The sequence below is a fragment of the Antennarius striatus genome, chromosome 1 (genome assembly GCF_040054535.1).
Source record: "Antennarius striatus isolate MH-2024 chromosome 1, ASM4005453v1, whole genome shotgun sequence".
NCBI lineage: Eukaryota > Metazoa > Chordata > Actinopteri > Lophiiformes > Antennariidae > Antennarius > Antennarius striatus.
The window spans coordinates 3,126,465-3,138,918 of record NC_090776.1 but is presented as its reverse complement, the minus strand read 5'-3'; the positions used below and the strand labels follow the sequence as shown (position 1 = coordinate 3,138,918).

At 46.4% G+C, this 12,454-nt stretch overlaps 1 protein-coding gene across 3 annotated transcripts in view; it reads left to right on the top strand.

Moving 5' to 3' along the window:
* The window catches only part of ano1a (anoctamin 1, calcium activated chloride channel a), a 32,805-nt gene that overhangs the window by 15,106 nt on the left and 5,245 nt on the right, over positions 1–12,454 (top strand). For all 3 annotated transcript variants that reach the window (XM_068316467.1, XM_068316468.1, XM_068316466.1), the window contains exons 10-20: positions 3,039–3,103; positions 3,200–3,334; positions 4,361–4,521; positions 5,103–5,188; positions 5,609–5,620; positions 6,445–6,516; positions 8,587–8,661; positions 9,475–9,676; positions 10,698–10,809; positions 10,892–10,949; positions 12,256–12,356. In XM_068316467.1, the coding sequence (XP_068172568.1) occupies positions 3,039–3,103; positions 3,200–3,334; positions 4,361–4,521; positions 5,103–5,188; positions 5,609–5,620; positions 6,445–6,516; positions 8,587–8,661; positions 9,475–9,676; positions 10,698–10,809; positions 10,892–10,949; positions 12,256–12,356 (1,079 nt within the window). The remainder of the gene's footprint in view (positions 1–3,038; positions 3,104–3,199; positions 3,335–4,360; positions 4,522–5,102; positions 5,189–5,608; positions 5,621–6,444; positions 6,517–8,586; positions 8,662–9,474; positions 9,677–10,697; positions 10,810–10,891; positions 10,950–12,255; positions 12,357–12,454) is intronic.

The following is a 12,454-nucleotide window of genomic DNA, read 5'->3' as shown; positions in this document are numbered from 1 at the left end:
CCAGAGGCTGCATGCTAACAGTCAGAGGGTACATGCTAACAGCCAGAGGCTGCATGCTAAGAGCCAGAGGCTACATGCTAACAGCCAGAGGCTGCGTGCGTCACCAGATCAGTGTCAGATCAGCAGCCAAGGTAGCTGCAGGGCGTCTAACCGGAATTTCAGACACATACATGTGGTTGTTAGGAAAAGCTGTTAGTATGTTAATATGTCAGCAGTGTTCCCTGCAGGTTGAGATTAAATTCAGGAGTTATACCTCGTAGAGTAGGTGATACCTGGACCTGGCGAGAACAGATCGGTTCCAGATGGGTGGAGCTGCTGGCTTTGACAGTATAATACAGAGGTCTACTGTAGGCTAATCAGGCCTAGGACTGTCACATGAAGGATTTCTGCTGCTGAGCTTGTTGCTGTTGTGGTTTCACTGAGATTTAATGTTGAACTTTAACCTTTGATAATCCTACCGATATTAACATGATTAATAGTTGGACAATCTAAATGATTCTGAGACAGAGCTGAATTTCCTGTTGATCTAGCGAGGGGCTCTGGGGGATTCCATAGTCCTACCAGGCCAGTCCGACCAGATTCAGGCGGATTTTCTAAATCCACCTCTGGGCAAGGCTGCCTCCCTCCCCCTCCTCCAGACAGCTCCACGCCCCACTAGTGTTTAGAGGAGCTTGAGTTTCAGCTCACTGTGGATTTTTTTGTCAGATATCGTTTTTCGGTGTCATGAGTGGGCTGCTGGGTAGTTGAGTGTTTTCTCCCTTGTGTTCGTGGCCAGACGTCTGAACAGTGTTCAGATTCTGTCCTGGTGTGATGTGCTGCTAGACACAACCTCTACGCAGATAACTAAACCTGAATAACCAACACAGATTTGCTCACTGATGCCCCCTACAGAGCGCTGTGGGTGGTGCAGTCAGGGAGGAAATTCAGCAGCTCGATGGAAGCTTCTCAGGCCGCGTCCACATGAGCATTTGTAACAAAACAGAAACAAACAAAAAAAAGGCAGAGCAATTAAGAAATAAATAAAAATATAAATTGTTTTTTGTTCTTAAAATAAAGTAACGTCTGAGAGTAGAATTTCATTTTCAATAATTGAGAACTTTGTCATATTCATGCTCAAAGGTGGACATTTGAAGTGATTTTTGTGTTGATGGTTTAGATCACAAGCTAGCAGAACCACCCAGAAACAAACGTTGGTGTGACGTTACGAGGACGCTGCTAATAAAGTTGATACACATTGGATTAATTGGATTTTATTATATTTAGGATGAAAACAGTTCTGATGCTGTTCGTTTTGTTTTATTTTGTTGTATTTATCCACCATAACCTTAAAGGACGGACTGTTTAAATGTAGGGCCACAGTCTGAGGATTGGGGGCCACTGGTAGGATGATGGTGAGAACAAGGGACTGGTCAGCTATTGATCGAAGTTCATTTTCGTATGTGTACTGAACCAGGACTTCTGGTACTGTAGTCAGTGCTGACCTCTGACCTCTGAAAAGGACTTTATGCACTAAATTAGGAGTCCGATAGTCATGTCAGTCAGGTTTACTCTCATGTTGATGGAGGGAGGAGTCAGCAGGTGATATCTTCTCTAATAGACTCTTTCAAATGTACGGAACCTGAATCCATCAGTCTTCATGTAGATCTTCTCCATTACATCCGTGGTGGGGTAATAATGAAACCCTTGGCCGATTTAGATGAGTTTTGAATGGGTTTCCATAGTAATCAATGACTCTAAGTAGCTGAAAGACTAATTAGTCATACGTTGGGGTAACAGCCGTTAAACACTGCAGCTGAGTCTGAAGTCAGCTCCTCCAGCCTCCTAAAACCCCCCAGTAATTATACTGTCAGTGAGACGCAGCGTGACAATGACCCCTCTGCTCTACAGCATTAGTCACCTCATGCATCTGAACATACATGTTAACAACATCTGTACACAGAGGTTAATACATCTGTACGTAAAGGTTAATAACATCTGTATGTAAAGGTTAATAACATCTGAGCATATATGTTAATAACATCTGTACATACATGTTCACAAAATCTGTACACAGAGGTTAATGCATCTGTAAATACATGTTAATAACATCTGTACATGAAGGTTAATAACATCTGTATGTAAAGATTAATAGCATCTGTACATACTTGTTAAAAACATTTGTACACAAAGGTTAATAACATCTGTACATACATGTTAACAAAATCTGTACACAGAGGTAAATGCATCTGTAAATACATGTTAATAACATCTGTACATGAAGGTTAATAACATCTGTATGTAAAGATTAATAGCATCTGTACATACTTGTTAAAAACATTTGTACACAAAGGTTAATAACATCTGTACATACATGTTAACAAAATCTGTACACAGAGTTTAATGCATCTGTAAATACATGTTAATAACATCTGTACATAAAGGTTAATAGCATCTGTATGTAAAGATTAATAACATCTGTACATACTTGTTAAAAACATTTGTACACAAAGGTTAATGACATCTGTACATACATGTTTGTAACATTTGTACATATGTACATACACATTCAAAGCATCTGTACATAAAGGTCAATAATATCTACATACATGTTAACAACATCTCTACGTAAAGGCTAAGAACATCTGTACATAAAGATTATCTGTACCTAAATGTTAATAACATCTTTACATACATGTTAATAACACCTGTATATACATGTTAATAACACCTATACATTCATGTTAATAACATCTGTACATACATGTTAATAACACCTGCACATACATGTTAATAACACCTATACATTCATGTTAATAACATCTGTACGTACATGTTAATAACCAGGCTTTTCTGAGCTGGAAGAACTTTCATGTGACGTTCCAGGTCAAACATGACATTTGTCACACTTCTGTGCTTCTGGAATAGACTTCCTTGTGAATTGTTTTAAGTAGTTAACTCTTCTTGACTCTTGAACTAGTAACCTGTCTTTGACTCTTGAACTAGTTAACTCTCTTTGACTCTTGAACTAGTTAACTCTCTTTCACTCTGCCTGTTTCCAGCTGCTGTATGAACAGTGGGCCAGCTACAGTGCCTTCTACAAATATCAGCCTCTGGGACTGATCAGGTGAGATCGATGAAGACCCAGACCAGATCCACCATGTGGGCCAGGTCTCGTCAGAGTGACTTTCTACTAACCCTTCACCCACCTTTGGATCCACAGGAAGTACTTCGGGGAGAAGGTGGGGCTTTACTTCGCCTGGTTGGGGGTCTACACCCAGATGCTGATTCCTGCAGCCATCATCGGCGTCATCGTATTCCTGTACGGCTGTGCCACTGTGGACGACAACATACCGAGGTGAACACACACACACACACACACACACACACACACACACACGAGCAGACATAGCAGCTGTGAGTTCTGGTTCCTCTCCACACCTCCACGATCAGCCTGTGGAGGTTTCCAGTAGTGGAAGCTGCAATTTTACAATCAATCATTTTGAGGTGATTCTAATTTGATCTTCATGATACTTACGGTAGTTAAGCGGGACGTGAACACAGCCTGGTCCAGAGCGATGAGTTGCAACGTGACTCCTCACACCAAGCTTTGACCCCATGGTGAACACTTCATCAGGCTTTAGCGCTGCTCACATCACCAGTGAGCGCTCCCCACCTTAAACCTGAAGGAGATCAGGCACCAGAGGAGGAACCAATCACGAGTGAACGAAGGCTCCGGGCTCCGCTGCTCGACTCGGGCCCCTGCTGCAGTGCCCCTAACACCAGATCAGCTGTGAGGCCCCTGTAGTGAATATAAAATGGAGTGTGCACACACCACCTTATTGCAGCACTGTTTTAACGCTGTCAGGTATGCTGTGCAGCATCCGTAGCCGTGGCGACATAGCCTGATTAATAGCAACACCTTTTTGAACTGACATTGTAGTACACGCCTTGGGGCGGGGCAAACCTGCATTTAATAATGTTTCCAACTACTACAACTCTCATACATTGATTATGCGTGTCAGATCAATACGATCAACAACAACAACATGTTGACAGGAGGAACTCTGTTGAGTCATGACCCCAGGTTTAACGGGAGTACGATCCGCACTTTATTGTCATAGAGACCAGCACATATCAGGTGATTCTGCTGAAAACATTGTTTTCATCAGTAAACCTGAGCCCACATATCTGAAACCATCAATCTGTTTGTGCTGCTGTCTGGTTACCATGACAACGAGGAACAGACTGCTGCGGAGCAGACCTACAGGTTTCACAGCAGCCACATCCTGAACTGCTGTCTGCAGGAGTGTGTCCTTCATTCTTCTTCTTCTTCTACTTCTACTTCTCCTTCTTCCCCCTTCCTCCATCTCCTCCTCCTCAGCATGGAGATCTGCGACCCGCGGAACAACATCACCATGTGCCCGCTGTGCGACCACGCCTGCAGCTACTGGAAGCTGGTGTCGGCTTGTGGGACGGCTCGGGCCAGCCACCTGTTCGACAACCCGGCCACCGTCTTCTTCGCCGTCTTCATGGCTCTCTGGGGTACGAACACACTTAGATCGGCCCTGCTCTCATGTCCTGCCAGAACCGGGCTGCCATCTGCTCGCAGCGAGGTGCGATGGGTGTGTGTGACGCTCGAGGCTGACGAGTCACAGCAGGGCTTCCATCTGGATCAGGGTTTGTAGACCTGAGTGGGGGAGGGTACCTGGAAATGTGTGACCGCCATCATCTGACTGGTTATTAACGCCAAGGACGTCAGCAGACGATTGATGGTCCAACCGGGGGCGTCAGGAGAAGACGCATCCTGAGGTGGAGATGTGTGTCGTCTCTAAAGAAACCCATTGTGGTCAGTGTGAGGCCTCCAGTGAGGCCTCCAGGGAGTCCTCCGGTGAGGCCTCCAGTGAACCCTCCAATGATTTCTCCAGTGAGGCCTCCAGTGAGTCCTCACTGGCAGGACTTAAGCAACCCAAAGCAGTCTACGCTAACCAGCATCGGACATTAATGCTAACATCCAGTTTGACGTCATGAACGTTGTCGTTTGTTTGGACTCCTTCTGTCGCTGATGGGTTTGTGGTCGTTCCCACCTGGGGCCCGTTTTAAGTTCTTGGGGCTTGTTTCTGCAGCGGTTCTGTTCATGGAGCACTGGAAGAGACGGCAGATGAGGCTCAACTACACCTGGGACCTCACCGGCTTCGGAGAGGAAGAGGAGGTGAGCCTTCAGTTCATACGTTCATTCATAGGTCGAGTGTGTGAACGGGTGGTTGTAAAAGAAAAAAGACGGTATTTAAAAATTTTCAAAAATTACAATTAATAATAATTCCATAATATTCTTTTAGACAGTTGTTTTTATTTTGTGTTTTGAAGAGTCCCTTTAGCCACTTTTGAAATCACTGCTTTGTTCAGATCTCAGTGCTCGGAGTGATTTAACAACGGACCTGAGAAAACACCTCCGGAGCCAAAAACCACTCACGCAACAATATATGTGTCTAGTTTCGTTGTCCTGTTTGTAACGACTCATCATGAACCAGCAGGAGACGAGTGGACGTCCACGCCGTCCTCTCAGAATGTCTTCACGCTGTGTGAATCTGTTCCTGACGTGTTTTCCTCTGTTTGTCTGTTTGTTTTCCAGGAGGATCTCAAGGTTTGGATCCACCTCAATTGTGTTCTTGCCGTCCGTCCTTCTGTCTTTCTGTCCTAGACTCCGATCTGCATGACAGCGAGCTCTAACTTTAATTCTCTTCCTTCTTGATTTGATTCTCCTCTCCTCTCTGATGTTGATCTTGACACTTGCTGCTGCTGCTGCTGCTTAATGGTTTCTGACAGCAGGACACACACTTCCGCTTCTTCTTCCTCTTCCTCTTCCTCTTCCACACTTCCTTTGCTTTCACCTGCTCATCACACTTTCCTCCCTCCACGCCCACAGGAGCAGAAGCACTCGTGGACAGTGGAACCCCATGACATCACCTCCGCCCCCTGACCCCCATGACGTCACCTCCCCTCCCCCACCCCTGACATCAACGGTCCTCAATCTGATTCCTCTTCACCTCTGTCAGTGTCAAAGTAATCAATGAATTATTTCATCAACAGTTTAACTTTCACTTATTTTCCAAGACAGTCATTAGATTTGACTTGAAGAAGCTCAATTTTTTTTGCCAGTACTCCCACACTTCCCACTCTTCCCACTCCCACCAAACGCTGCCAGTAAACACTGGGACACTGACGGAGTAAGTGTTCCAGGGTTGTCCGTGTGTTCCTGCTGGGTTCTGGGTTTCTGTTGGACTTGAACTTCTGGGTGAAGCTAAACGAGTCACTGCTGAGCTTCAAATAACAGTCTTCATTTCACTGGTTGTGTTTTAAACATGATCCTGTTTGGCTCCGCCCATGTGCGTGTCAGCTGTTACAGAATATTCTGTTATTTTCCTGCGTCTTTCTAAAAGTCCATCCGCTGACGGATTTCTCTTCCAGGACCATAACCGGGCCGAGTACGATTTCCGGGTCATGGAAAAAAAAATGAAAATGGAACATTCTAATCTAAAGGTAAAAACCCATTCAGGTAGTAGTAAATGTGTTCATGTAGAACCTCATTCACTGACTGATGTGTGCTGGGTTCTATGTGTGCTCACGTGTCCAACAGAGGTTTGAATTTTTACCCTAATCCTCAGTCATTTCATTAAGATGACAATACATAACAATTCACAAAAATATGAAAGAAAGCTATGATCATCTCAAAGAGCAATTAAGACAATAGCAAAGTGAAGGTACTTTATTCACCGTCTTACCAATAGAGGGCGCTGCCTGCATTTAGTGTTGACATTAGACTCAAAGCAGATTGTCACTGGGTGCTGGAGCCTATCCCAGCAAACTGGGGGTGTGAGGTAGGGGACACTCCAGGCGCAACGCCAGTGGCACAGTGGACTTTATAGTCATTTAAAGGACAAATATGAAGAACTGTAGGTGAAGGAAACTCAAAAACCGCAGTTAAATATGATTTCTAGAATTTGCAATAATATATTTAAAAACGTAAAACATCAGTGAGAAGAGATGAGATAGTACTTCACTGACCCCCCAAAGAAGAGACGGGGGAAGGGATGACGGTTCAGTGGGGGAGGGAAGGAGGGAGGGCTGAGAACAGGAAGCATAACAGGACTGGCAAGGAAGCCTCTTATATTAGCACAAACACTAATTACGTGACGGGTAGAGCAGAGAGCGTGTGTGTGTGTGTGTGTGTGTGTGTGTGTGTGTGTGTGTGTGTGTGTGTGTGTGTGTGTGTGTGTTCTATTGGAAGTCCTCGGTCCAGATAATGCTGCCACAGAGTCCCCACTAGGCATCAGGGAAGAGCTCATGTCCGTCTCCTCCAGAGGGTTTTCTTCTTGTCAGCTGCTGACATCATGATTGGCTGTTTTGTGTGACTCAGCAGTGCTTAGTCATTCATTTAGAGATTATGAAGATGAAATAGATGCAGAATCTGGTTCTGCTCCGCAACGGAGGTTTTAGAAATGTCAGTCAAGAAGGAGGCCAGCTGCCAGCGAATTCTGACTGACTCATCAGTCCAGTGGTAACCAAACCCCAACCGTAACCATAACGCTAACCCTGACCTAAACCCTAACTCTAACCCCAGACCTAACCCCAACCATAACTCTAACCCCAACCATAACTCTAACCCCAACTCTAATTCCAACCCCAACCTTAACTCTAGCCCCAACCCTAACCCTAACTTTAACCTAAACCCTAACTCTAACCTCAACCCTAACCTGACCCTAACCCTGACCTAAACGCTAACCTGACCCTAATCTTGTCTTATACCCTAACCCTAACCTAAACCCTAACTTGACCTAAACCCTAACACTAACACTAACCTGACCCTAACCGTAACCTGGACCCTAACTCCAACCCCAAACCTAACCCTAACCCTAACCCTAACCCTAACCCTAACAGTCATTCTGACCAGTCGTTGATGGTGGTTGAAGCACATCCCCATGTGTGCGCCAGGCATGGGAATGGACCCAAGTCTATCTGACACCAGTAGAGACACGCGTGACGTTTGGTGAACCGACGCCCTCTGGAGGCGTGTTGGTGATCTGAACAGACTGCCGACGGTCCTCCGCCAAGGTCATGGGTTCATCACACACATGATGCACGCTTCGCAGCCTGAAGTCGCCATCCTCAGTATTAACAGTGACAACCTAGCCCCGAGCATGTGTGTGTGTGTGTGTGTGTGTGTGTGTGTGTGTGTGTGTGTGTGTGTGTGTGTGTGTGTGTGTGTGTGTGTGTGTGTGTGTGTGTGTGTGTGTGTGTGTGCTGGGTGCATCTCAATGCCCACGGCATAAGAGATGCTACTGACAGAAAGGCAGCGGCAGAAACATACTAGTATTAACACACACACACACACACACACACACACACACACACACACACACACACACACACACACACCAACATAGCTAAGTCTCTCAGATATTCTATGTACTATTTTTCTTTTACATAACATATTAACAGTGTGTGTGTGTGTGTGTATGTGTGCCTGTGTGTGTGTGTGTGTGTGTGTGTGTGTATGTGTGCGTGTGTGTGTGTGTGTGCGCGGGCGCGTGTGTCTGTATGTGTTTTCAGGGTGAAAAGGTGAAGCTGACATGTGTGGACAGGCTGCCAGCTTACCTGACCACTGTGATCGTGATGTGCTTCATGGTGAGTCTCCCCGGCGACACACAGGCGTGTGACACACAGGCGTGTGACACCACAGACGTGTGACATCACAGACGTGTGACATCACAGGCATGTAAATCAAGCTCTCTTATTGGCTCAACAGGACACCATCACAGCAAATCGAGAGGATTGATGAAACAGGGCTGAATCTTGCTTCTGGTTGTCTGTTTGTTGTCTACGATCAAATAGTGCAGCATAATAATAATAGTTATTATCAATTATAATCAATATTGATTTTGATATTGATATTGATCCTGTGGGAAAATTACTTTTTTCTAATCTGTATATTCACACATTTATATCGTACAGTCCACACAGCGTCCGGTCCCCAGTCCAAAACTTAGTGGACTGAGTTAGTGCCGCCAGGTAACTAGCTGGTTAGCTAGTTACATGAGGCGGAGCTGAAATCACATTTTAATTAACCGCTACAAGATGAGAGTTTTATATTTTAGAACATGTAGTAAAGCAAAAATGGAGATTCCTCTATGAGGGTGGATGTAATAGATTGTCCGTGCTAATAAAAAGCTACATTTACAGAGACGTTTCCTCCCTGTCTGGCACACCCGGGTTAGCGTCCTCATGTTAGAGACCCTACCTGGTTAGCATCATGCTGTTAGTGACACTACCTGGTTAGCGTCTTGCTGTTAGTGACACTACCTGGTTAGCGTCTTGCTGTTAGTGACCCTACCTGGTTAGCGTCCTGCTGTTAGCGACTCGACCCAACAACAAACAGGTTTGTTCTATCGTTCATTCGTTTGACGAGGTCACTGGTGATTGGTTGTTCTCTGACTTCAGATCACTGTGACCTTTGCCATCGTCTTTGGGGTCATCCTGTACCGGATCAGCATCAAGGCAGCGCTGCACATGAGCACCTTCCAGGCAGCACGAACCAACGTCAGAGCCACCGTCAAAACCACCGCGGCCATCATCAACCTCATCGTCATCATTATCCTGGATGAGATCTACGGCGCCATCGCCCGCCGGCTCACCATAATGGGTGAGGTTAGGACTCAGATGAGACCCTCCTGTCCCTCCTGCTATGACTCGGGGCGGGGGGGACATGTGAGGCAGGGGTTGTTGTGCCACAGATCTTATTTCTACATCAATAACAACAGACAAACTAACAGATTGTAGGTGTTTACAGCAAAGGTCCAGGAAGTAGAATGGGATCAAAATGCTGAGGGTTAACGGTCCCCTGGGGCCTGAACCAAAAACCTACTCATAGTAACTAGTAACATACTGTGACGTTGGCTACTATCTATGGCTACTTGTTACAGATTCCTGGGGTCGGATCCCAGTATCCGTTCCACCAATCTGTAACCAGTTACTGATTGGTAGACAGAGCCTCAGATTGTAGGACTAACACCACAGTAGGAACCTGAACCTGTATATGTTACAGACGGCAAAGCCACTCTTTAATATTTATGTTGGGTTTTTTTAATAAATAGAAATATTAAATGAGTGGACAAAGTGAAACCTACCCTTTGTCCACATCTTGATGAGACCTACCTGTCCTCTGACCCTAGAAACATCCTACTGTGAAGATTCAGACTTTTGTGAGGCAGTTTGTCTGTAGTCCTACTGAAAAACCAAACTAGCCAAAAGCCATTGCGCTTCAGGTTAACTGGCCGGTCTCAAATTGACCATAGGAGTGAGCGTGTGTGCGTGTTTGTCTGCGTCTCTGTGTGGATCCGCGGTGCAGTGGCGTCACGCCCAGATTTTCCCCACCTTACACCCTCTGTCAGCTCGAATAGGCTCCCCACGACCCGCGGCGGCAGATGAAGCGGTAGAAAATGAATGAACGAATGAATGGTTGCGGTCAACAAGCTAGTGGTGGTGACAAGGTGGCCGTCCTGGTAGGGTCACTTCTTAGCATACCCTACTGACATTCAAGTCTATAACGCTGTGTGCCACTACTGGGTGAGCTAATGCTACGTACAGCTAATGGGTGAGGTATTGTGACGTACTACTAATGTGTGAGCTAATGCTTTGTGTGTGGACATGTTGTTCTTCGTCAGAGGTTCCAAAGACAGACAAGAGTTTCGAGGAGCGCCTCATCTTCAAGACCTTCATCTTGAAGTTCGTCAACGCCTTCACGCCCATCGTCTACCTTGCCTTCTTCAGGGGCAGGTAAAGCTTGTTTTGATGGTGATGATGGTGTTGCTATGGTAACAGAACATCAAAACGATGTGCCTTCCTTTTGTCTCTGCAGGCTGGTGGGACAGCCGGGGAACTACTTGTATGTTGTTGGATCGTACCGCATGGAAGAGGTGACTTACCCCAAACACCCTGTTGCTCTATGTTGGACTGCATGTGGTTCTCCGCCCCAGCTCCGGGCTTAGGGCATGAACCTGGACCTATACCGCCAGCACAGGGGCTGTGAACCCAGCCAGCTGAACAGCATTAAGTAGTGTAGCTGAGGATGGAGTGTTTTAATCTCACGTCACTTCACTGTTGTCGTCTTCGTTGGTTCTATACCCGTTAGTCGTGCGCTGCTGGTTGCTGGACCAACTGGTGTTCATGTTCCTTCAGTCCCACTCTGTCTAACTTTAGCAGCCAGGTGTTCTGCTCACTTTAACAGGAAGGTTTACATAGCATTAGCAAATAGCTATCCTGTAGCTAACAAACACGTCTCCAGCTCATCCATACAAATCATGCTGTCATTCACCTAGATCCTCTACCTAGACCCTCCACCTAGATCCCCACCTAGACTCTCCACGTAGACCCTCCACCTAGATCCACTACCTAGATCCTGTAACTAGATCCCCTACCTAAACCCTCCACCTAGCTCCCACCTAGACCCTTCACCTAGATCCTCTATCTAGATCCCCAAGTAGACCCTCCACCTAGATCCCCACCTAGATCCTTTACCTAGACCCCCACATAAACCCTTCACCTAGATCCCCCACGTAGCTCCTCTACCTAGATCCCCACCTAGACCCTCCACCTAGATCCTCTATCTAGACCCTCCACCTAGATCCTCTACCTAGACCCCCCACCTATATCCCCACCTAGATCCTCTACTTACTGTAGATCCTCCAACTAGATCATCTACCTATATCCCCACCTAGACCCTCCCCCCCAGATCACCCACTTAGATCTTCTACCTAAATCCTCCAAGTAGACCCTCCACCTAGATCCCTCACCTAGATCCCTCACCTAGATCCTCCACCTAGATCCCTCACCTAGATCCTCCACCTAGATCCGTACCTAGATCCTCCAACTGGATCCTCTACCTATATCCCCCATCTAAATCCCCACCTAGACCCTCCACCTAGATCCCTCACCTGGACTCTCGACGTAGATCCCTCACCTCAATCCCCACCCAGATCCTCCACCCTGATCATATGTGTATAAATGTATGTTTGGCTCTTTTCTGTGTCATTTTTTCTGGATGTCTTTCTTCACTTGTCCTTCACCCTCCAGTCCCCCCTCCCCCTGTCCCCGTCTCTCTGTCCTTTCCCTCATCCCCAGCCCCCTGTCCCGTCCCCCGTTAACTGGCGTCCTCTCTCCAGGACCTGTGTCTCGCTGTGGTGTCCTGTGCCTCTGCGTCCTGCTGACTATGTCTCTTTCCAGTGTGCCCATGCAGGCTGCCTCATGGAGCTGTGTATCCAGTTGTGCATTACCATGCTGGGCAAGCAGCTCATTCAGAATAACCTTTTTGAGATTGGCATCCCGTGAGTGCAGCTCATACATGTCACACGCGCACATTTTCACCATCCCATCATGTTCACACACAACAGCTCAACCACAGTTTGACCGACCACACGGCAAT